This window comes from Lacerta agilis, chromosome 2 (assembly GCF_009819535.1).
Source record: "Lacerta agilis isolate rLacAgi1 chromosome 2, rLacAgi1.pri, whole genome shotgun sequence".
NCBI classification, from domain to species: Eukaryota; Metazoa; Chordata; class Lepidosauria; order Squamata; family Lacertidae; genus Lacerta; species Lacerta agilis.
This window is the reverse complement of record NC_046313.1, coordinates 92,322,545-92,347,139: the sequence shown is the minus strand read 5'-3', so window position 1 is coordinate 92,347,139 and position 24,595 is coordinate 92,322,545. Positions and strand designations below refer to the sequence as shown.

The window sequence follows — 24,595 nt, the reverse complement described above, 5'->3', positions numbered from 1 at the left end:
CCAAGGGTCCCTTCCAACTCCTACAATTCTATGATTTTATGAATTCTGATGGGCGAGAACTCCTATCCTGTGGGGCCCAGCCCTGGTGTTCAATGGTCACACAGTCAGTCTAGAACTCAGGTGTCTTTTAATTTTGCGTGCTTCTCTACCGCAGGTGTTGGTTGTGGTTCACCTAGCGGTGTTCCCAGTCATCTGGGCCAATTCGCTCCGGATCTGTCAGGATGCTCACGGACGGCGGATGACTGTGGGCAGCAGCAACAACAACGGGACTGGTGAATGGCCATTGTTCCCCCATCTGCTGCTGAGACACACCCCCCCCCCGCTCCGCCGGCAAGCAGGCGCCGATGCCTCTGAGCGCTTTCGCTGGTCCTTAGAGGGAGAGGCAGCTGCCGTCGCCTGCGGCTTGCCTCTGCCTCTGCCTCTGCGCTCCCCTCCACCTCTCCTTCCCCGCCCCTCCATCTCCCTGCCTTCCTCTTTGCGCAGGCTCAGCCTGCGCCCCCTACTCCCCCACCCCACCCTGAACCTGATCTCCGGCAGCAGCAGCAGCAGCAGCCTCCCCGCCGGAAGCGCGGTCCCAGCCAATACCTGCCCTCGATCGCGAGCCGCGGCCCTTTGCGCGCGTCGTAGCGGCGCGCTCGCCCTTCCCCTCGGCGCTGCCGCTGGCTGGCAAGACGGCGGCGGCGATGGCGCGGAGGAGAAAGTGGCCGAGGGAAGCCCGGCCTACGCTGCGAAAGCCGTGCGGTAGGAGTCGGTAGAGAGCGAGCGAGCGAGCGACGAGGTAGCATAGACAATAGGAGGAGGGCGGCGGGCAACAAAAGGCGCGATGCTGGCAGGGCGGCGGCGGCGGCAGCGCGCCCCAGGCCGGGGAAAGCGGACCCTCGTCGGTGCCAGCCTTTTCCTCCTCCTGCTGCTGCTTCCTGCTGGGGTCGCCTGCTGTATCCCCCCCGGGAGCCTTTTAAAGTTGGATGGCGACGGCGATGGCCGCCCCCCTAACGAACCAGGAACCGATCGCAATGCCGGCGGAGACGGAGGCGGCGTCGGCTCGGCGGAGCTGAGCGCAGCGGCGCGCGGGAATGGGCTGCGCCCGGCGGCGCCCGCACAGCTCGAGGTGGCCGCTGCTCGGGGGCGAGGCGCGGGGGAGCGAGCGGGGAGGAGGACGATGCCACCTCGCGGAGAGGAGCAGATCGGGCTCGACGCGGCGCCTCGGAGGTAGGCGAAGGCAGTTTGTCTCGGAGGCGACAGAGCCATGCGGGAGAGCCCGGTAGGGCGAGGCGGCATCGGTAGCTGCTGCTGAGGAGAAGCCCCGTCTGCTCGCTCCTTCCGCAGCATTTGTGCCTCAGGTCGGCGTGGAGGTGGGCGATCCTCAGCCTCGCTCCATGGCGAACGCCAGCGAGTTTGCAAGCAGCAGCAGCAGCCCGCACTTGCCCGGCCCCGGCGGCCCTACTCAGCGCCTCGGGCCTCAAGATGACCACGCTGGGCTTGATCCTGTGCCTCAGCCTGGCGGGCAACGGGCTCTTCGCGTGGCTCATCTCAAGGAGCGGCCCCTGCACCGCGCGCCCTACTACCTGCTGCTGGATCTGTGCCTGGCCGACGGGCTGCGCTCGCTGGCCCTGCTTCCCCTTCGTCATGCTGTCGGTGCACAGCGGCGCGGGCGCCTGGCCGCACGGCGCGCTCAGCTGCAAGGTGCTGGCCTTCCTGGCCGTGCTCTTTTGCTTCCACGCCGCTTCCTGCTCTTCTGCGTGGGCGTGACGCGCTACATGGCCATAGCACACCACCGCTTCTATGCCAAGCGCATGACGGCTGGACCTGCCTGGCGGTGGTGGTGTGCATGGTATGGACCTCTCCATGGCCATGGCCTTCCCGCCGTCTTCGACGTGGGCACCTACAAGTTCATCCGCGAGGAAGAGCAGTGCATCTTTGAGCACCGCTACGTCAAGGCCAACGACACGCTGGGCTTCATGCTTATGCTCGCCACCGTCGTCGCCGCCACCCACCTGGTGTACGTCAAGCTCCTTTTCTTCATCCACAGCCACCGTAAGATGAAGCCCGCTCAGTTGGTGCCTGCCATTAGCCAGAACTGGACTTTCCACGGGCCCGGGGCCACTGGCCAGGCGGCCGCGAACTGGACCGCTGGCTTTGGCCGGGGTCCCACTCCTCCCACTTTGGTAGGCATTCGGCAGAACGCCACCCATAGCCAGATCAAGAGGCTGCTGGTCCTGGAGGAGTTCAAAACAGAGAAGAGGATCTGTAAGATGTTCTACATGATCACCTTCTCTTCCTGCTTCTCTGGTCCCCCTACATTGTGGCCTGTTACCTGCGGGTCTTCATCAAGGCCTAGCGCCATCCCCCAAGTCTACTTGACCACTTCTGTCTGGATGACCTTTGCCCAGGCAGGGGTCAACCCCATCCTGTGCTTCATTTCAAACAAGGAGCTCAGAGTCTGTTTCAGAGCTATTTCCTTTGCTGCCAAAGCATACAAAATACTCAAGGCACCATTCTGTGTGATCTGAAGAATTTTGGGATGTAGTTTTATCTTTCCAATTGAAAATAGTACTCTCTATGCGCTTTTTTTTTTGGTATATGCACTTGAGAAATTGTTATCTAAGAAGACCACCTTGGACTTTTCCCCACACCCTTAGGTTTTAATATATTTATTTATTTATGGTTAGGGGATTGTGGGGGGGAGGGGAGGAAATTGGGGAAGTAACACAGGGCTCCAACTTTCTTGGCTGCTTCTAACATTTCTACAAATGATTCTGACATGGATAAAAAAGGCCATAATTTTGTGTTGTTTTTTTTAAGACCCTACTGGTTTTTGATAAAGGCTAAGCGATTTTATTCATGTAAGATTTGATAAAAGGCCAAGATGCAATTTTATACTAAAGTGTTATTTTTGATGACCTCAAAATATTGTATTACAGTGTTTGTTTTAAAGGGTGACAAGAATGAGAAACTGTACTGTGTTAGAAGTCGTTTCTTGCTGGGGAGCTTTTGGATTATTTTTATTTCAGTACTTAAGCAGTGAATTTCTAACTTTGCCTGAAATAGAGAAACGTGAGATGCTACCCTAACCTACATCTTAACCTTACTCAAGTTATTAGGTCGTTTCCTATTGACCTGAAGAGAATTAGGTCACTTGCTCTGACGTAGACTAACTTACATTTTCTTGTTGCACTGTTCCTTGATAGTATTTCAGAACCCCTTTGGTGGGGCGGGGGGAGACGGAAATATAATTAAAAAAGCAAATTGATTACATATCAACTTTTTAAAAACTGTCAATATCAGGTTTTTAAAATCACACTGACTTTCATACTTATTGGCTTTTTAAAATGTTATCTACAAATACTGGACAATACTTGTACATCTTGACTGTTTTAATAAAAACACTGTTCAATTCTCGTACATCAATGTTTATGCTTTGCTTTCTACTCTTGCTTTGGTATGGCTTGCCTACAACCTATGCTAAAGGAAGAAATAATTATTATATGGTGTGCATTCCTGTGGTCCGGCAGGGTTGTCCCAGGGCTATAGGACAGGTTGGATCAATTCTCTGATTCGGGAGACAACATGAAGAGGGAGATCTGGTGTGGTGCCTCCCTTTGGGATGTGCCAGGTCAACTGAAGCTCTGACCTAACTGAGGTTGGCATTGTGGCGCTAGTATGTCCACTGAGGGAAAATGTCAGGGCCATTCTGCACAGCAGTTTGGCTCCAAAGCCCTCCAGATCCTCAACATCCCCAAGTATGAGGGGTGGGGGTGCGGGGGGTAGGATTTGAGCATTTTTCTCTGTGTGTAAATTATCTGTCCATTGTTTCCTATGGGAACAAAAACCTGGGATACATGCAGGTTTTTTTTTTTTTTTATAAGGCGGTAGAAGCAGATCCCCTACCCTCGACTTTGCACTGTGATTTGTTCTTAGACCCTGGTTTTGCGGGTGGCGCTGTGGTGTAAACCACTAAGCCTCTTGGGCTTGCCGGATTAGAAGGTCGTTGGTTTGAATCCCCATGACGGGGTGAGCTCCCGTTGTAATTTTTGGGAAAGGGTACTTCTTTCTTGGACACTATTAACCATGGCCACAGAGAAGAGGGTTGTCACTCAGCAAAAGCTTATCATTTGTGAGAGAAAGGGTGGAAATCATAATCCTTCCTAGCTAGAAAGAGAAAGAAAGATTTGAGACTTGGAGGCATGCTGCTTTGTGACAGTCAGGGGAAGTGGAGTGATTTAGTGGAGCATTACTTCGCTCCATCAAAATGTTGAGTTTGTTCCTTACTGTCACCCAAGCTCTAGAAGAAGGATGATGGGAAGGAAGTAGCGGAGCAGTACCACCGGCACAAGTAAATCAAAGGAACAGTTTGTTGGTATTAGGTTTGCAGTCTATTACAATTGTTTCCAAGCTGGGTGTGGGTGGTTGCCGAATTCTTATAGCCCCCCTTGTAGCAATTAGTTGGGTTTTTTTTTGGGGGGGGGAGTCATTTTTAAACAGGCGTGAGGGAAGATGTGCCAGCACTTCTTCCTTGTGAACATGGTCTTCTTGGCAGATGATGTTGCCCCCACCTTCTGGTGCCCCCTTATCTGCACCTCTGTTACAGATTGCAACCTCTGGCCAACAAGTCCAGTATTGTCTATAGGCAGCAGCTATTCAGGGTCTTTGCTCAGGTTTTCCCATCACCTGCTGTCTGACAGCACTTTAATTAGGGGAGGTTGGCCAAGGGGCCTTCAGGTAAAATCAGGTTGTTTCCCATTCTCCTTACTTCCTCTCATACTGTGAGTAGGTGGGGGCATTGTTAAAATAGAAAAAAAAACCAGAATGCAGAATAATGAAGTACTTGCTCCCTTAAAACATGTTTCTGCCAGTACATCCATGAACGTAAATTGCTCCGATAAGAATGTCCTGTCACAACCTCCTAAATAGAATCACCTGCATACCCATACAAAATATTGGTCCCTAGTGTGCTTTCATAGGTTTGCTTCTTGTCAATTTCTCCTAGAGTGGCTGGTAAACCCAGCCAGATAGGCAGGGAATGAATGAATGGAATGAAAGAACGCAAATAGCTTCTCAAAGACACCACTAACTGCTGGCCTCTGTAGTTCATAAGAATAGGAATATAAAATTTTCTCATTCCTTTTCATTGTCCTGCCAATTTTTGTGATACCAACAACTCCTCCTGGGGAAACATCTTCCTTTTTGTCAGGCCACCTTACTTTATTCTAGGGACGTCTTGTTTAAAAGATGGTTTAAGTGAAGGTATTCTAGCTATTAACTCTGTGGGTTTCCCCCTCCCCAAAACACTCACCTGTGCAGCAGTGCACATATTTAAAAATGTTTGTGTGTGGTGTGTGTGTGTGAGCAAGAAAGCAAGCTACAGGATTTTGAATGTGGGTCCTATTTGGAACAATATGCACATCACTATGTCTTACTATGCTGGGACGGCTAATTAGTCAGACGTCCCTTGATGAGGCACACTGGGGACATATCCTACAATGAAGAATTCTGTCTTTCTAGCCAAGCTGAGAGGATGATTGACTAGCCAAACCTGATTGTTATATACCTGCTGCTTCTGTAAGGACACACTCCGGTGAAAACATTGGTAAGTTAGAAAGGTATGTCAGTTGAGTGTTTGTCATGGCAAGGTGCAAGATTTAAAAGGAATTAATGGGGCTTCTTCCTATGTGCAGCTTCTTTCTGTCGAAGCCCCATTTTAAAGCTCATGTATGTGATAGGGACACGGGTGGCGCTGTGGTCTAACCACAGAGCGTGGGCTTGCCATATCAGAAGGTTGGTGGTTCGAATCCCCGCAACAGAGTGAGCTCCCATTGCTTGGTCCCAGCTCCTGCCAACCTAGCAGTTCGAAAGCACATCAAAGTGCAAGTAGATAAATAGGTACCGCTCCGATGGGAAGGTAAACGGTGTTTCTATGTGCTGCTCTGATTCGCCAGAAGCAGCTTAGTCATGCTAGCCACAGACCCAGAAGCTGTACGCCGGCTCCCTCGGCCAGTAAAGCGAGATGAGTGCTGCAACCCCAGAGTTGTCCGCGACTGGACCTAACGATCAGGGGTCCACTTACCCTTTATGTGATAGGAAATAACAAGGAATGTTACCAAGACAAATGCAGTACATTATTCAGCCATCAAAGTTGCAAAAATGAAATTTAAAAATAAACACTAACCCAATTCACATTGATAACTCGGGTTCTCAACATGGTGCCCATGGGCACTACAGTGTCCTCAGTTACCCCCTTGGCTCCTTGCCAAGGGCTCTACCTAATCCACCTCTACCATATGAGGGTTTGGGGCTTTTAGGGGGATGGTTCGGTTGCAGAGTTCGCTTGGGTTTTGGGGTGGGGCAAAGTGCCTACTTTTTGTGTGCTTTGGTTTTGGGGGGAGATGTTCTGCCTGTTTTTGGAGTTGGGGTTTGACTGTGAAATTGGTTTTTGTGGGACCCACAGCAGTTTCTTGGATTTCCAAATGGATCACCAGGCAACAAAATGGGTGAGGACCGCTGCGTCAACTACTTAGCTGCAAGGAGAAAAGGAAATGTTTCAAAATGTTATTGTAGTATGAAATGAAACATCATGGCCTTAAATGGGAAAATGTAGTTCATGTTCTTTCCAAGCATCCTATATAATGAATATTGCCCACATTGGGATTGTGGTTGATTCATTAGCAAATCTCACTTCCACCCATTGTTTGAATGATTTACCTTGAGCTAGGGGCAGAGTTGAATTATGGTGCTGGAGGAGACTCTTGAGAGTCCCATGGACTGCAAGAAGATCAAACCTATCCACTTCTTAAAGAAATCAGCCCTGAGTGCTCACATGGAAGGACAGATCCTGAAGCTGAGGCTCCAGTACTTTGGCCACTTCATGAGAAGAGAAGACTCGCTATAAAAAAAACCCTGATGTTGGGAAAGATTGAGGGCACAAGGAGAAGGGTACGACAGAGGATGAGATGGTTGGACAGTGTTCTCGAAGCGACTAGCATGAGTTTGGCCAAACTGCGGGAGGCAGCGAAAGATAAGTGTGCCTGGCGTGCTCTGGTCCATGGGGTCACGAAGATCGGACACGACTGAACGACTGAACACAACAAGGGGCAGAGTGAAAAGCCTAGCCATTGTGTATCTTCTGCTAATACTGGGCGTTGCTCAAAAGGGACAAAGGCTAATACTCCCTTGTGAAGGTATGGAGGTGTAAGGATGTCATGGAAGAATTATAATTAGTGGTGATTCCTGTGGTAGTTGCCACACTGAAGCATCTTTGAGCAGATTTCTAGACAGCAGATCTAGGTTTCCTAAAGTTATAGGAGAGCAAAGATTAGGATTGCAGCTTTGATGATTCGTTGGCCCCCAAGTATAGAATTTAATGAAGATTGGGAATTCTCCTTTCTTCTAGACCTGGCTCGCCATAAGTATATACTGCTGTTAAAGGTTGTTTCATGTTTTTTTTCAATGTTGTCTGGGTTTATGTTTTACATGAACTTACATACGTGTGTGCAGCAAAAATACATGTTTTTAATTGTGAATCTGCAAGTGTGTTTCCATCGCTGAGGAGACACACACGAAGTGGCCTCATTTTGTGATGTTGTTTCTCATTTGTTCTTAATTAGCAGGGAGTTCTGGCAGCAAGGTCATACATTCTTTTTGATGCTTTCAGTTGATGAGTTCTATGGGTCAATGAAGACCTGATAGTCAAGTGCCAATGGCTGTGTGAAAAATAGCTTGCTGGTTAATGAAAGGCAGCTTAGTTCTGACAAAATATGACCTATGTGAAATAATGCACATGGCTAAACTCTTCTCATAGCTTCATGAATCGAAAACAAATTTATTGCTGTTCCACTTTAGAAGGTTATTGTAGACTGGTGCTTCTGGTTTCTTCACATAATATTGAAAACAACATACATCTCAGAAGCTGAGAAAGACCTCACTGGGTTGCAATACATTATTACATCTACACATTTTGGTGAGGGGAGGTTTGAAGTTAGCAGAGAACTAAATAAGGATCTACTAAGTATGTATATTTGGGGAACGCATTTCCAGGGTGCATCATATAGACAATACATGGGAACATGAACAATTAATCTTGATGTGCTATAGCAAAAATTACTTTGGGAGTGTTGCCTAATGGAAGAAAAAGCTATGGAGCACAAGGTTATAAAAGTCACCACCCCAACACAACTATGGTTGGTTATCCTGCACAGCTTCTGGAATCATCAGTCTTTCTACTATACTTGGTCTAAAGCTGACTTCTGATACCCAAGGATTTTCAAACATTCTTCTATTAGAAATACACCTAAGATGCATGACATGGTGTGCTTTGTCTGCCTTCAAATATACTGGGACGAGAAATCAGAGCCAAGTTGTGATGAATTTCCCACTCATCTCAGTCAGTTTATGCAGTCAACAGAGTCTCATGTTAAAACTTTTCTGGCACTTCCTCACAATGAATGCAGTCCCACACAAATAAAGGTATCGTGGAAATGCTCAGTCAAGACTTTTCTTTTGTGTTTCTCACTCTACATACCTGTTTTGTTTTTTAAAGGAAGCATTTAAATGTGCAGCTATCCACCAGCAGCCTACATGGTGTATAGCTCAGGGAATGCTGTTTCCCTTCATGGTTATGCTGATAGTATAAACTGGTCCTTATTGACATCAGCTAAAGAGAACGTGCTTGATGTGATCAGCCTTAGCTACTTAATACTGTGGACTCAGGCAAATAAATGCATGTCAATTGTCTAGATACACTTTGCACCAGCTTTCCACACATGGAATTGCTATGAATATAGGAAATGTATAATACTATATTGCAGTCCTATGCACATGAAGATAAGCTTCAATTCACTAAATGGGGCTTACTTCATAATAAACTTGCATAGGCTTACTTTGTTAATTTTGTGTGTGTTATGTTTAACAAGGAGAAGTAAAAAAAAAAAAAGTAAGACTGAAGACAACTTCTATGTCATTTTATAATTTTTCATGGAGCATTGACTTGTATAGGAGGTTCTTATGTCAAATTTAATGGTAACGTTCACAGAAATCTTGAGTGATGCATACTTGCGTACATAAGTTCTCAATTAATGTTGATAGATAACAATAACTCATTGGAAAAAATCAAAGACCACAGTGCAAAAATTAATATATAATTTTAAATAAATAAATAAATATACTGTACTGCCATTATTCTGATACAGAATTATTACATAGTGATATTGATATATTTACATAACAAGTCATGTAATTTAATTAAATAGACTTCCGATTTTTAAAAAATATATAAAGTACACTTCAAATATCATTTGACAAACTGCTAGTTTATGCCAATAAAACGAAAAGAATTCTTTCTCTTCTCATACTCAGAGTATATTAATTTTAAACAGTATTTTTACAACTTAATGCTTTGGTGCAGGTTGTCATTTTTAAATAACGTAAAGAACACAGTTGAAGTGTTTAAAATAAAGTTACGTCTAATCTAAAATAGTATAATTATTACAACAAATATGTACCTGGATTATCATAGTCTAACAAATTGTCTTGTTCTTAGCCCTATATTGCAGTGCAAAAATACTTTAATTCAATCTTAGTAGATTCAGAAAAATCTTGAGCAAATTTATGTAAACTGAATTGGTAATTGTGGGCATCCGTTTTCTAGATGGCTAACCTGATCAACCTTACGCAGGCCTGATTTTAGGAGAGAGGAGCTATCTGTACTATTCCTTCAGTATAAGTATGCACAGTTTGTGATCTAAGCCAAATGCAACACAGCAATGATGCATTGGGGCCTGCCAGTTCCCTCTTGTTACCTGTTTTTGTAGGCTACACAAATAGGAGGTTTATTGAGCCTCAGGTAGTCTGCCACACATGACGGATGTGCTATGTTTGAACTGGCAAGTCTCAAGTTGTACAGGTCTACTGCAGCACATATTAGCTTGTGCTGTTAAGAATATGAAGAACTCCCTGAAATTGTCCAGCTGAAAACATCTTGGCTGCCATGAACTATGGTATCATAAAAATGATAATGATTACAATGCAAGAAAGTATATTGGAAAATTTCCAGTGACAAATGACTTCATCACAATAACAAGCAAGGATCTTAATACATGGAATACAGTAATGGCACAGAATCCTTCCCCAGCTTTTGCTAGAAAAAGATATCTTCGTTTTTGAACTCCGGTAAACATTTGTATTTGCTAGGAGAAATCCAGACACAAGCCAAATTAGGTAGGCATGGACAGCTGTGATGAATTCTCTTCCCCCAAAATGGAATCTGGAAACAAATAGTTAATGTTAAAGAAATGGAGGCAAGAAGACAACTCAACAGTAGTGCCTGCCGTTAACACTAAAGTTTCCACGCTAGTATATTAACTACGTAGTTCAAAGGGATCCCCAGAAACACAGTCCATCTTCCTCACAGGTTTACTGACCTGTTTTCCTCTCTTGGTCTTAACTATATAATGTGAAACTGATCCTCTGTATACACAACCATCATCTCAAAAGAGCAGTAAGTCTGGTATAGATTATTATGGTGTACCAATGGGAGTATCGCTTTCGGCAAAGACCTAATCCAAAGTTTTACAGTGTGGTCTTTGCTATCCCACATATGCTACCTTGCTTCAGATTGGACCTTCCAATAGGGTCATCCAACAACATATACCTATGTCATACCTGTGGGAGAATAAATATTTATAGTGCTTTCCTGGAAACAGCACCTCAGAATTTCCCCTCAATGGGGCAGATAAATCTATTCATCTTTAGAATACCTCGCTTTTACAAAATGGAACTAAATGGATTCCTTTCAGCCAGAAGTTTAAGAGCTGATTATGTGCAGTTCAGTGCAATGCCACACTTTCAGCCAATGAGAAACACAAGTCAAAATCAAATTCTATTATGATGTAAGAGGGACAAACACATATGAAGACACTTGAGCTAACGCTTCAAAAATTATTTTTCAGAATGACTCAGAATCTGCTCCATATTGATGAGACTAGAAAGGGAATGGAAGCAGGCAGTTGAACAGTGTATATACAGTATATACAGTTTGTCTGTATATACAGTAGCCAAAATATTTTGCATGTGACAAGTCAAAAGAATTGTTGTTGTTGTTCAGTCATGTCCGACTCTTCGTGACCCCATGGACCAGAGCACGCCAGGCACGCCTATCCTTCACTGCCTCCCGCAGTTTGGCCAAACTCATGTTAGAACACTGTCCAACCATCTCATCCTCTGTCGTCCCCTTCTCCTTGTGCCCTCCATCTTTCCCAACATCAGGGTCTTTTCCAGGGAGTCTTCTCTTCTCATGAGGTGGCCAAAGTACTGGAGCCTCAACTTCAGGATCTGTCCTTCTAGTGAGCACTCAGGGCCGAGTTCCTTGAGAATGGATAGGTTTGATCTTCTTGCAGTCCATGGGACTCTCAAGAGTCTCCTCCAGCACCATAATTCAAAAGCAGGGGTGGCCAACTTCCAAGAGACTGTGATCTACTCACAGAGTTAAAAACTGGCAGTGATCTACCCACTTTTGGGGGTTCAGGTCAAAGTTGTAAGCCCTGTTTTGGGGGGGGTTCACGTAAAAGTTGTTGAGCTTCTTTAGGGAAGAGGAAAGTGACATTGAGATTTTTTTAAGGAAGGAAAGCCCTATTTTTGGTGTTTCAGGTCATTTTAGGGGTGCAGGACAAAGATGTTGAACTTTTTTTAGGGGAGCCAAAGTTTTTTAGCTTTGGGGGAGCCACGATCTTCCGGTGATCTACCACAGATGTCCAGTGATCTACCGGTAGATCACAATCAACCTGTTGGACATGCCTGTTCAAAAGCATCAATTCTTCGGCGATCAGGCTTCTTGATTGTCCAGCTCTCACTTCCGTACATTACTACTGGGGAAAGCATAGCTTTAACTATACGGACCTTTGTTGGCAAGGTGATGTCTTTGCTTTTTAAGATGCTGTCTAGGTTGTCATTGCTTTTCTCCCAAGAAGCAGGCGTCTTCTAATTTCGTGACTGCTGTCACCATCTGCAGTGATCATGGAACCCAAGAAAGTGAAATCTCTCACTGCCTCCATTTCTTCCCCTTCTATTTGCCAGGAGGTGATGGGACCAGTGGCCATGATCTTAGTTTTTTTTGATGTTGAGCTTCAGACCATATTTTGCGCTTTCCTCTTTCACCCTCATTAAAAGGTTCTTCAATTCCTCCTCACTTTCTGCCATCAAGGTTGTATCATCAGCATATCTGAGGTTGTTGATATTTTTTCCGGCAATCTTAATTCCGGTTTGGGATTCATCCAGCCCAGCCTTTCGCATGATGAATTCTGCATATAAGTTAAATAAGCAGGGAGACAATATACAGCCTTGTCGTACTCCTTTACCAATTTTGAAGCAATCAGTTATTCCATATCCAGTTCTAACTGTAGCTTCTTGTCCCACATAGAAATTTCTCAAGAGACGGATGAGGTGATCAGGCACTCCCATTTCTTTAAGGACTTGCCATAGTTTGCTGTGGTCGACACAGTCAAATGCTTTTGCATAGTCAATGAAGCAGAAGTAGATGTTTTTCTGGAACTCTCTAGCTTTCTCCATAATCCAGCGCATGTTTGCAATTTGGTCTCTGGTTCCTCTGCCCCTTCGAAATCCAGCTTGCACTTCTGGGAGTTCTCGGTCCACATACTGCTTAAGCCTGCCTTGTAGAATTTAAGCATAACCTTGCTAGCGTGTGAAATGAGTGCAATTGTGCGGTAGTTAGAGCATTCTTTGGCACTGCCCTTCTTTGGGATTGGGATGTAGACTGATCTTCTCCAATCCTCAGGCCACGGCTGAGTTTTCCAACTTGGTTGGCATATTGAGTGTAGCAAAAGAATAGGATGGTGCTATTCACTGCAGCATACCCCTTCCCAATGCCTTATTATTGTTTCTCCTCTTGTACAACTGAGCTGGGGAGCAGTAGTTATGGAGGAGCAGATAACTAAAATACCAAAATCTATGCCTAGTCCGGTGTGTGAACTCTCTTACTTTCCTGTTCCTGTTTGCTTTGCTATAAACCTCTACAGCCTGTTTGATATTTGTGGCAGGGATAGGAGTAGCCAATGTGGTGCCCACAAATGTTGTGGTTGTGGACTTACAGCTGTCATTATCTCTGACCACTGACAATGTTGTCTGAGGCTGATGGGAGTTGTAGTTCAACAATGTTTGAAGGATACCATGTTAGCTACTTGGTTACAAGTATGGTTTACCTACTTTTTGCTAAAAACCATGGGCTTGGAGTTATGCATTTCTCCAAATCATACACGCACAGCAAATTTTTCCTCTAAAAACAAAAACTGTTGCCAATAATGCCGTTTCATGGTGTTACTGCAAATAATTATTCGGGACTAATTATGTACAGTATCTAGTCCCATCAGAATAACACAATTCACTGAGGGCAATGAAACCGTTTTTGTGTGTCAGATTTTCTTCTTAAAGACCAATGCATTTTGTTGTTGCATTACAGTATTATTGTCAAAGCATCATGTTGTGAATTTTGTTCTTTATAAAATGTTGCACAAATAATATTTAATTCACCTTACTGGAAAGAAAAAATCTATAGAAGTGGTAGCAGGGCTAAATGAATTACAACCCAGTCTTATCTGAAAGACTAACATTTAATCTGTGTTCTGATTTAAGCAGTATGCCTTTACTGATCTCTGATCAGCTTATATCAGTTTGGTGGTCCACTTTACAAGCTCTCCATGTGTGATTTAACAAAGGGCACTCAAGGCTAATCTAGTATGAAGACAAAATTGCTTTTCAATTTAGGCTTGTCCTTGCAGATCAAGTTTAAACTCAGTGGTGTGGTAGTGAGGGAAAATAGAAATTGAATATGTCTGCTTTGTACCTGACCTGCAGACAAATGGGGAACGTCGGTGTTTCGACACTCTGAATGGTCTTCTGTAACCCCTATGGATAATATGAGGTTTTTTTGCAAATAAATTGGACGTTTTGAGCTATTTCTGAGGAACATTGGCTTCAGTATTCCGGATATGACATATGGCAGCCCTAGCTTCAAGGCTAAATTGCAAGGACTAATTTTACAGAACAGTAAATACTTCGAGAACCAGTGCTAGAAACAATACAAAATAATACCAAGATTTTCAAGAATATGCAGTCAGTGACATTCTTCCCTGCTTATTCTTTAACAGCAGACCAAGAAAGAATGGGAAGAAAGGTAATGGCTTCACCCCTCATTGCATGGAATGAGCATGAACGTATTTAGGGGAGAAAAAGGATGCCTTTTTGCAGCTTTATGGACTATCCTGTCCATTGTCTGCACAGATACAACGATATGAAGAAAAATCAATGATTTGTACATAGGGTATTAGCAAGCAACTGAGTGTCAAACTGTCAGTTGGATCTTGCCAATGCTACACAAAGGAGGAAGAGAGCTCCATTGTTAGATTACAAGCTGAGTATGAGCTATATCCTTAACAAGAAAAGGAGGTGGAGCATCACAGTAAGTACAGGGTGAGTCCTTTAAAAGAGCATACAGAGTACACATGTTCCACGCATGTTTAAAAGACTCACCCTGTATAAGTGCACGATGAAATAGTGAAATGTGGATATGGTTCGGAACAGAGTATTGCCATAAAGCAGGGGTCAGCAAACTTTTTCAGCAGTGGGCCGGTCCACTGTCCCTCAGACCTTGTGGGGGGGCCAGACTATATTTTGAAGGGGGAGGGAGAACAAATCCCTATGCCCCACAAATAACCCAGAGGTGCATTTTAAATAAAAGCACACATTCTACTCATGTAAAACACGCTGATTCCCAGACTGTCTGCGGGCCGGATTTAGAAGGTGATTGGGCTGCATCCGGCCCCCAAGCCTTAGTTTGCCTAACCATGCCATAAAGTCTAGCAATGGTAAGAGAGTACAACCATAAGCTATGAACCTTAACATTTCAAAACATTTTGGACTATATTCTCTGACTCCAATAAAAAAAGGGGGGGCATGCATAATTTCCAAAAGGAGAGGTTCAAAATACAGCAGCCAGATTACTGGCTGGAGTTCCATTTAGATCTCACATAACCCCTCTTTTAAAACAGCTGCACTGGTTGCCAGTTTGTTTCTGGGCCCAATTTAGATGCTCATGTTAGTGTTGAAACTAGGGCTAAACAAGGCAGGCCCCAAATACCTGAACAGCGGTGCCAGCTCCTGGGGCTGAGCTCTTCTGGCCTCCCTGAATATTTTTGGGGTGTTTGGCCACCTTGAATATTTTTGGGGTGTTCAGAAAGCACAAATGCGAAGCATGGAGCCCATCGCAGTGTGGCTCCAGTGGCCGGCTACTTCTCCTCCTGCCGCTGAGGGGGAAGGAAGTTTGAAGCAACTTCCCGCAGGTGGCAGCACCAGGAGGTGGAGGTGAAGGAGCCACCGGCCATTGATGCCATATGACTGCCATGTCCAGCTCTGCCCCTGGCTTCTTCTGACGTCCCATGTGTGACACCCCTCCCCCACCCCAAATCGTCCTTGTGTACCCTTAAAATCTGCCCTAGAGGGTTGAGGAGAGCTGCAGAGGAGATGAGAGAAAGGCACATGATCAGAAGACTACTCAAACAATGTTGGATTCCAACCTCTGGAAGGAAGCAATGAGGTACTTTGATTATCTGAACAATTTGCCTACTCAAACGATTAATAGCTCTAGAAATTAGCAGGGTTTGAATGATCACTTATAAGAAACAAGACAAAATAAAATAAAAAATTCTTTCCAGTAGCACCTTAGAGACCAACTAAGTTTGTTCTTGGTATGAGCTTTCGTGTGCATGCACACTTCAGTATAGGATAGTTTTAAGATGCTTATATTCTAGAATGTGAAAGAAAAGCATTGGGCTTTATTTATTTTTTTACCTTAAAACTTCTTACAGAATAACACTGACAGTAATATATTTATTTGCGTATGTTCTTATGATGCTGTTTCCATAAAAAGAAAACTTCCTCTGTAAAGTATATGTTCTTGCACTTTTGCAATGGATAATATTTTATGCAGTTTGACTCACAACAAAATATATTCATATTTCCTTCTACCCTGTCAGTTACGGTATCACACAAGGTACCAGAAAAAAAATACTAACTTTATGACTCAAAGGATGACAGTCTTCTCCCAAGGTTCCCATTGGTGTGCACATCCGCAGGCTCCGAATCCAGAGGCTAACAGCACAACACATGCCTCCACCACACTGTAGATCTCTGTCACAAGCCTTAAACATAATAAACAGACACACAATATTAGATAAGGAAAATTACTAAAAATAAACTGGACTACTACCTCATTACTGGGACGCGGGTGGCGCTGTGGGTTAAACCACGGAGCCTAGGGCTTGCCGGTCAGAAGGTCGGCGGTTTGAATCCCCGCGACGGGGTGAGCTCCCATTGTTCGGTCCCTGCTCCTGCCTACCTAGCAGTTCAAAAGCATGTCAAAGTGCAAGTAGATAAATAGGTACCACTCCGGCGGGAAGGTAAACGGCATTTCCGTGCGCTGCTCTGGTTCACCAGAAGCGGCTTAGTCATGCTGGCCACATGACCTGGAAGCTGTACGCCGGCTCCCTCAGCCAGTAAAGCAAGATGAGCGCCGCAACCCCAGAGTCGTCCTTGATTGGACCTAATGGTCAGGGGTCCCTTTACCTTTACCTCTACATCTCATTATCTTATTGTACATCTAACGGCCTATATTTTCAAGAGGCTTTGCTAACACAAGGAAATTGTGGGGTTTGGGATTCACATGGTCATATAGCCTATTAGAAGCTGAAGCAAGTTTGATTGCTTCTTTGAATTAAAAATCCTTAAATGTCACATGCTGTCTCTCCTCCCACCACCATCCTCAGTTCAAGTAAATATAACCTGTGGCCTGGATCCAGCAGCTAAAGTCAGCCACAAAGGCGCCACTGAAACCAGTGGGGATTACAGTGGTACCTCGGGTTAAGTACTTAATTTGTTCTGGGGGTCTGTTCTTAACCTGAAACTGTTCTTAACCTGAAGCACCACTTTAGCTAATAGGACCTCCCGCTGCCGCTGCGCCGCCAAAGCACGATTTCTGTTCTTATCCTGAAGCAAAGTTCTTAACCTGAAGCGTTATTTTTGGGTTAGCGGAGTTTGTAACCTGAAGCATATGTAACCCGAGGTACCACTGTATTTAGTTGGATCCAGGTTGCTAAATTATTTTATACCATAAATGGTGCCAGACAGAATGAGATTATGGGTTAAATGATTATTTTGTTGCCGAAAGAAACATGCATGGCAAGAGGTTCTATATTAGCTCTTATGCCACAGAATAGCAGAGCAAATATTTGTGATATTTTACAATACAATGTCTCAATGTTCAGGCAGAGGTAAGACCTGTCTTATCTCCACCAGAATGCCTGCAATCACTTCTGAGACACAAAAACAATATTAATCTGGTCCAACAACAGCATAAGTCCTCTTTTCTTTCTATTAGAATACTTTTAATGTTTTGATTTATTTATAGCAGGCATAACTCTGTAGCTAAAAATGGAACAAAAGTCATTGGAGCTTGCTTCTCTGGATATTAACTGAAGCTCTTCATAATCAAGCTTGCTCACGCAAGTTTCAGTATATAGTGGTTTACAAAAATCTAAGAATGCTAAGAACAAAATACACAAAACCATAAGAAATTCAAGAAAATAAATTACAACTTCCATAAAAACAACATGTGCAACACTATCCCAGTCATTCCTGTTCAGAAGTACCATTGAATTTAATGGATTTCACTCTCATGTGACAATAGGATTGCAGCCTAAAGCTTTTCTGTCATTGATTGTCTATCTTATAATTTCTGGTAAATGGATTTGAAAAGAAGATTCCTAGAGTATTTATTCATTTGTGACACACATAGGCCACAATTTATCAGGGAACATTCCGAGGCATTAATGCTGACCATAGTTGTACTAAATACCATGACATGTCAGCTATCAAAGACTGGCAGGCATCAAATGTTAAATATATTGAACATCCTATCCCAAATATTTGGTTAACACTTTATATAAAAATTTACTCAGGAGAACCTTCAGACAAAACGGGGATTCAGTCAAGCTCTAAAGTCTCCTGCATGTTCGTTTCCCACCCTTGCCTCTTCCATACTGTTATGACCAGAACAGGCCATCAAGTCAGTTTCCTTTTAATTTGTAAATAAAAAGTCTATGTACTATTTTACTATGTTAAAATCAGCAGGAATCCTAGACTAGTACAATGAATGCTTTCTTACGGACTGGTGATTTAATATCTGTTAGGCAAATCCATGCTAATGTGTGGCAGGTGAGTTGTAATGTACTACTTCTGCGCTGTTTGATTAAAGACACCTTGTTCTCCTCAAAGGTCACTTTCCCTGGACAGATCCTCATACATAGTTGTGCATGAGCAGCCGGTTTCTGTATACAAAGATCCTTGAAGTTGGAGCATGACAATGATAACGAAAAGGTGACACTGCTGGCCACCTACAGATACCATGTGTCACCTAAAACCACCATAAGAATGAACTTCGGAGTCTTAAAAGGGCCAGCACTCTGGCCAAAAGATGGGCACTTCTCCTGCATCCCACAGCCTCCCTCCAAGTGTGCTCCCTGTACTGCAGGACCAGTGAATTGCAGTGATAGGTATCAGGTTCTTCAGGGAAGGCACTTGTGAGGGTCCTGACTTGAGCCCTACAGCTATGGGAGTTCCTTCTGTGGGTTTTTGACAGGTGCCATGGCCTTCTGAAAATGAGTAGGAAGCTTGGAACCCTCAACTTGGCTCCTTAGCTGATGCATCTGCGGCCTCCAGCTCTGTATCTGGAGTGCTAATGAACTCCTTGGTCATGACAATAGCATCAAAGTACTACAGCTGAGACAAGGCACCTGCCTCTGTGTCTGTATGATGTTGACAGGCTGATTATACACAGTCTATATATTTTTATCTTGTATCATTTTAAAATTAAAAAAAAAACCTTCATAGTAGAAACTTCACTTGAAAACAAAGGTGATGAGTCAGCTAAGATTGGAATAAGATCAGTTTAATGCCAAAGTGGATTTTGAATGGTTTGTGAAAATGCCCTAAGTGCGAATGTGGGGAACCTTTGGCTCTTTAAATGCTGAAGAACTACAATTCTGATCAGCCACAGCAAACATGTCCAATGGTTAGCAACAGGCCCTTGTAGAGCCAGGCAGAGGCCAGGGCCAGGTAGATAATGTGCCCCTCCCTTTTTTTTACCCTGGGGATCTTCAAAGTCTTATAAATAATTTCCAAATTTTCATATACAATACTGCTTTTTAAAAATACATAGGGAAAATGATTATTTTAAGTATTTACATTTAAATAATGGTGAGCGATTGTGAATATGCTGACCAAGGCCCCTTTTGGAATCGGAGGCCCGGGCTAAGTGGCCCATATGACCCCCCCCTTCTGTTTGGGCCTGGTTAGGAGTGGGGCAAGTTGGAGGTCAGCTACACCTGCCTTAGTGAAATCAAGGAATACATTCAGGCTATAATTCTAACCCCATTTAATTGGCAGCAAATCCCACTGAATTTAGTTGGACATATTTCTGAGAAGACATGGTTAGGACTACACTGAAAAATAACTTTGCTTTTGTTTCATTTCAAATACTTGGGCTGTGAAGCTCTATAAGATTCTGCTGAGCAATGGCATCATAAATAAGCAGATTCACAGGAAAGTGTTTATGAACAGATAATGGCTCTGAGGGAAACATTACTGTCCACTGAAACAAATGCTCACTTTAGAATATTTCATTATGAATATAATTATACTCTACTGCATAAATATTATGTATTTTTAATAAGAAAATTGATATTAGAGCACATATACATAATAGTAGCTTAAAAACTGACTGTATGGTAATATTCAAAGTCATTACTACAATTTTATTTTGAATTCAGAGATGAGGCACAAGGTTATGTTAGTTTACATGTCAACAGGGAAGGAAATGCAAAACCAATTCCTAAGGTTTGTATAAAGTATTAATTGCTAAATACTGAAATATGAACTGGATTTTAGTTGGTATCATTCTATTTTCATCTTTTAATGTTTCATATTTATTCTTAACATTGTAGAAATTTCAGTTCTATTCACTAGTTTGTTTTGTAGGACAGAGTTAAATCCTAGATACGTTCCTATGTGTGCAAGAATTGCTGCACTTTTACTTTATTTTTGGTTTCTAAAAAACACACAATATAAACTACCAGACAGAGCTCTTCACTGCAGATTGTTGCCACATAAATTCTCTGCTTTCAGATAGAGACCAGGCGGGTAATTTGAAAAGGCTAAAAGTAGTAGATGAAAATTCCTTTTCTTGACCTTGTCACTTTCATCTTGCCCTTTCTACTTAGTCCAGGCAGGGCTTTTTCAGCCAGAACTTGGCAGAACTCATTTCTGGCACCACTCTGTTGGGTACCAGCACCTCTCAGGTGGATGCTATTGCCATTTTAAGAGGAGGTTGGCATTCATGGTGAGTTCTGGCACCTCTTTTTCTAGAAGAATAGCCCTGACTCCAGGTGTCTCTTCCTTTCCTAGGATGCCTTGGGTAGGTTGCTCTGTTTACCATATTTTTCGCTCCATAAGACGCGAAAAATTTCCTCCTAAAAAGTAAGGGGAAATATCTGTGCATCTTATGGAGCAAATGGTGGTCCCTGGAGCTGAATTGCCCAGGGGCCAAAAGACGATCATGCTTTTTATTTTACAAAGAGAGAAGGGGGTGTTGAAAGGACCCCGCTCAGCAGCTGATCAACAAGAGATGGGGAGAGAGATAAGAGTCCCGGCTCCCTTTCAGCCCCACCCTCCTTTGTTGAATGTGCTGCAGAGGGAGGTTGTTTGTTTCCCCAGCCACATGTGACTGGCTGATTAGATTATCTGTCTGGGAACTGTAGAAGAGGCTCCCTTTCCTTTAGAAGCTGCAGAAATGTGAGTTAAATCCCATAAAAATGGGGCTTTTCCTCTTTGCTTTTCCCCCTTTGCAAAAGAAGCTTTGCTTTTCCCCCTTTGCAAAAAAGCTGCACAAATCTGAGCTGATCCTCAAAAAAACAGGGCTTTTCCCTTTGCAAAAAAAGCTGCAAAATTTGAGCTGATCCTCAAAAAACAGGGCTTTTCCCTTTGCAAAAAAGCTGCACAAATTTGAGCTGATCCTCGAAAAAACAGAACTTATAGAGGAGGAAAACCAGAAAAATATTTTTTCCCTTGTTTCCTCCTCTAAAAACAAGGTGCGCCCTATGGAGTGAAAATTACGGTACTTTCTCCTCTTCCTCAGTCTCAAGGCCACTGAGGAGCCTCCTCACACATCTTAAGATTTCTCAGAGGTCTGGTCCCTACACACCTCTCAGGATAACTCACAGTGTGTGGAGGGCTTATGCTACCTAGGTGCTTCGAGTTGAAGGAAAAGAAGGTAAGCTTCAAACCCATTCATTATGAAAAATAAAGATTTAAAAGAGGGGCTTTCTTTGGAATTTATTTATTTAAGATATTTATATACCCCTGAATTACCGAGTCTCTTAAGCAGCATGTAGGCTGCAGGTTGATTGAGTAAGCATTAAGAACATGATATGTTCAGAAATCAGCATATCTGTATAGACTGCCCTCAAGCATTAAGCAGGTAGTGTATATTTAACAGGGAGAAAGAAAAGAGAGATTTATCCCAAACACAAATATTACTCTAAATTACAGTTGTTCCTTTTATTATTTCATTAACACAAATGGAGAAGTCAAGGGAACCCTGCTGTTCAGTTTCTTGTCAAATGATTCCTGCGCATGCTGCTGTCATACGCAAGATTCGCTCTCTGCTTCTACCACTGGATTACTGTTTTTACAAGCCAGCATAGGCTGGATCATACCCCACCCGAATATAGAGGTGGTCATTTAGCTAATTTCTTTGAAATTGTAAAAATAAAGTATGCAATCGTAAAATAAAATAGTATTAGAGGAACCGGACACGAGGTTGTTCCTGTTCTCCTTTACTGAGTCTGGCCATAAGTTCCCGCCAAGTGCCAAACTGCAGAGGAGAATAAAAATGCCACATTAAGCACCTTTGAAGAGACCCACTATTAAGTGCAGTATTTTGTACTGAATGAAGGAATCTGTGCAGCATTTAGTTATAGAGCCTAATTTCCTTCATGGTGCTAGAAATCTATCAGCACTGTCAGTATGCCATATAACAGGGGTGGCCAACTCCCAAGAGACTGCGATCTACTCACAGAGTTAAAAACTGGCAGGGATTTACCCCCTTTTTCAGGTCAAAGTCATTGAGCTTTGTTTAGGAAGGAGGAAGGCCCATTTTTTTGGGGGGGGGGTTCGGGTCAAAGTTGTTGAGTTTTTTCAGGGAGGAGGTAAAATGTTGAGCATTTTTAAGGGGAGCCACAGTTGTTCGGCTTCTTTGGGGGGAGCCCATGATCTACCACTGATCTACCGCAGATGTCCAGTGATCTACCGGTAGATCACGATCTACCTGTTAGACATGCCTGCCATATAAGTATTGCATTGTTAGCTTCCATCCTGCCCTTCCTGCTCCTCTATTTCCTTTTGTCACCTGGACCTTAACAGTGAGCGTCCAACTAAACAATGGAATCAAACTGCAGGAGGAAAAGAGATTCAACGAAACAGGTTCAAGAACGAAGGCACAATGGATCCAATCTAAAGCAGGGGAAAAATAGAGCAGTTAAAGTAGAGAGTCAAGACAATTGTTAAATAAAGCAGTTTTTTTTAAGTGTTTAGAGAACTTCTGTCAATAACAACACTTTGTAAAGAATAGCCAAGTCCTTAGCAGAGGAAGAAATAGGGAAAATCTTAAAAAGCTAAAGGTATTGCAGCCTATCCACCCTCCAGCCACAGGGAAATGTGGCTATTATAAAATCACTTTGATTTCAAAGTCTTTCTGTAAGCTGAAATACCTGGTTGGCGCTTTTAAGAGAAAATGAACCTTTCAAAGTGTTGCTCAGGCTCTTATTTTCGTCCTTCCCCAGAATCGATTATATAAAAAGTTTCTTGGCAAGACAACAGGGAGTTGCGAATCGTTTAAACTGCCTCTTTGAAACGGGGAGAGGGGTGGACGTAGGTGAGGATCTCTCCCGGAGCTGAGTGAACATCTCCCCTGTCTTGAGAAATTAAATGTGACAGCGGAAGGAAGATTCTGAGGAACTCAGCACAGGAGTATCAAATCCAGGATGTGGTTTCACCTCAGAAAAAAAAACACGTTTCTCCACAGTTGCCTCAACTTCCAAACTGAGCGCAGCTGGGGGAGGCAGGGAGGCTTTTGGAGTTACAGGTTGCGACGGCGGAAGGGCAGCCGGCTCCCAACTCCCGCCCAGGGACAACCCCAGCCTTAAATGAGACAAAAAAAACCAGTTAAAGCAGATAGTCAGTGCGGGAGGCGACTCAAATTGCCTCAGTATCCCTCTGAGGCGACTGCCATGAGCGCGCCTTTGTCTCCCAAACCTCTTTCCCCAGAATAGCCATAATATTCCAGAGGACGAGCTCCATCCACCCCACAATAGCCGGATACCACCAGGCACGCACGCAAAGCCTCAGGATCAGGCACGCCTCACCCCATAAACTTCCGCAACTCGTTTCAGGCGAAAGCCTCCCCAAAAGCCCCCAAGACGCGCACCATGCCCTCGTTCAGGAAAAGAACCGAGCAGCGCGCCTCGTCGGTCCTTTCCTCCACAGAAACATCCCCCCCAACAAACTTAAAAGCCATTCCTGCCTCTCGCACTCTTTAAAGCACTCGCCTAGTACCCACCACCACGTCTCGGCTGGTGGTGCTGCTTTCAGCCAATCCCGGATTTCCCGCCAAAATAGCCACAAGGCTCAGATGGCAGAAAGGGCGCACAGCACAGGCGCGCACTTGTCTCGCCAGCTCCAACCGTCGGGGTTAGCTCGTCGTGTCTCGCCATTCCTTCCTTTCTCGTGCAAGGTGTCACCCCCACCCCCACGTCTATTTGTTGGCGAGAATCCCTCGCCCCAGAGGCTGCCCCTCTCACCCCAGTGATAACTGCAGAATCCCCCGTGGAGAGCAGCAGGAAGAGGAGCGGGACGCAGCTCAGGCTCCTCATGGCTTCCTCTGTTCTCTCTCCCCGGGGCTGCGTCTGCAGCTCTCCGCGCGCTTAAGCCTCGCTCAGGGCTCCCCTTAGGGCAGCAGCAACGGTGAGGAGGAGTGGAGCCGGGGCCGCTCCAGCCCGTTATAAAGCTTAGGGCTGCCATTCAAAGGCAGGATGAGTCACTCACCCACCTACCCAGCAACGCTGCCGTCGGGGGAGAGGGACGGGGGGGGGGGGAAGGACACGCGCAGGAGCAGCCACATAAACACACAACACAAAACAAGCGCGCACCTCCTCCCCTCACGCTCTCAAGAAGTAGTAGCGCGGCGATTCCCTCGCGCAGAAAAGTGCGCAGATACGAGGAAGGGGGGCGCTCCAGGCTGGGTTGCGTTCAGTTGCCACAAATGGGTGGGGTGGACAATAAGTTTGTTGTCAGTTTTATATATTTGCCGTGAGAAGGGTAAATGGGCGGGGGTGGGGAAGCAGGCAAGGCCATTCATGGGGATGCTGTGGAAATAAAACTTGCAAGAAGAGCCCTGATCCCACAGTAAACACCCGTCTAAAAGCAG

The 24,595-nt window shown here is 44.4% G+C and overlaps 2 protein-coding genes across 2 annotated transcripts; one reads left to right on the top strand and one right to left on the bottom strand.

The window, feature by feature from the left end:
• Nucleotides 1–1,353: 1,353 nt before the first annotated feature.
• On the top strand, nt 1,354–22,288 carry GPR27 (G protein-coupled receptor 27). The gene is given in 12 exon segments (XM_033141218.1): nt 1,354–1,436; nt 1,438–1,525; nt 1,528–1,610; nt 1,612–1,720; nt 1,723–1,794; nt 1,797–1,838; nt 1,841–1,864; nt 1,867–2,268; nt 2,271–2,335; nt 2,337–2,448; nt 2,451–2,564; nt 22,267–22,288. Coding segments are annotated over 11 exon segments (1,134 nt in total). The 5' UTR covers nt 1,354–1,376; the 3' UTR covers nt 2,528–2,564; nt 22,267–22,288.
• Nucleotides 9,276–24,129, bottom strand: PROK2 (prokineticin 2). Its single transcript, XM_033141219.1, has 3 exons — nt 23,970–24,129; nt 16,074–16,199; nt 9,276–10,255 (listed from the first exon to the last, which is right to left on the bottom strand). The coding sequence occupies exons 1-3, from the start codon at nt 24,039–24,041 to the stop codon at nt 10,130–10,132; spliced, it is 324 nt and encodes a 107-aa protein (XP_032997110.1). The 5' UTR covers nt 24,042–24,129; the 3' UTR covers nt 9,276–10,129.
• Nucleotides 24,130–24,595: the final 466 nt, after the last annotated feature.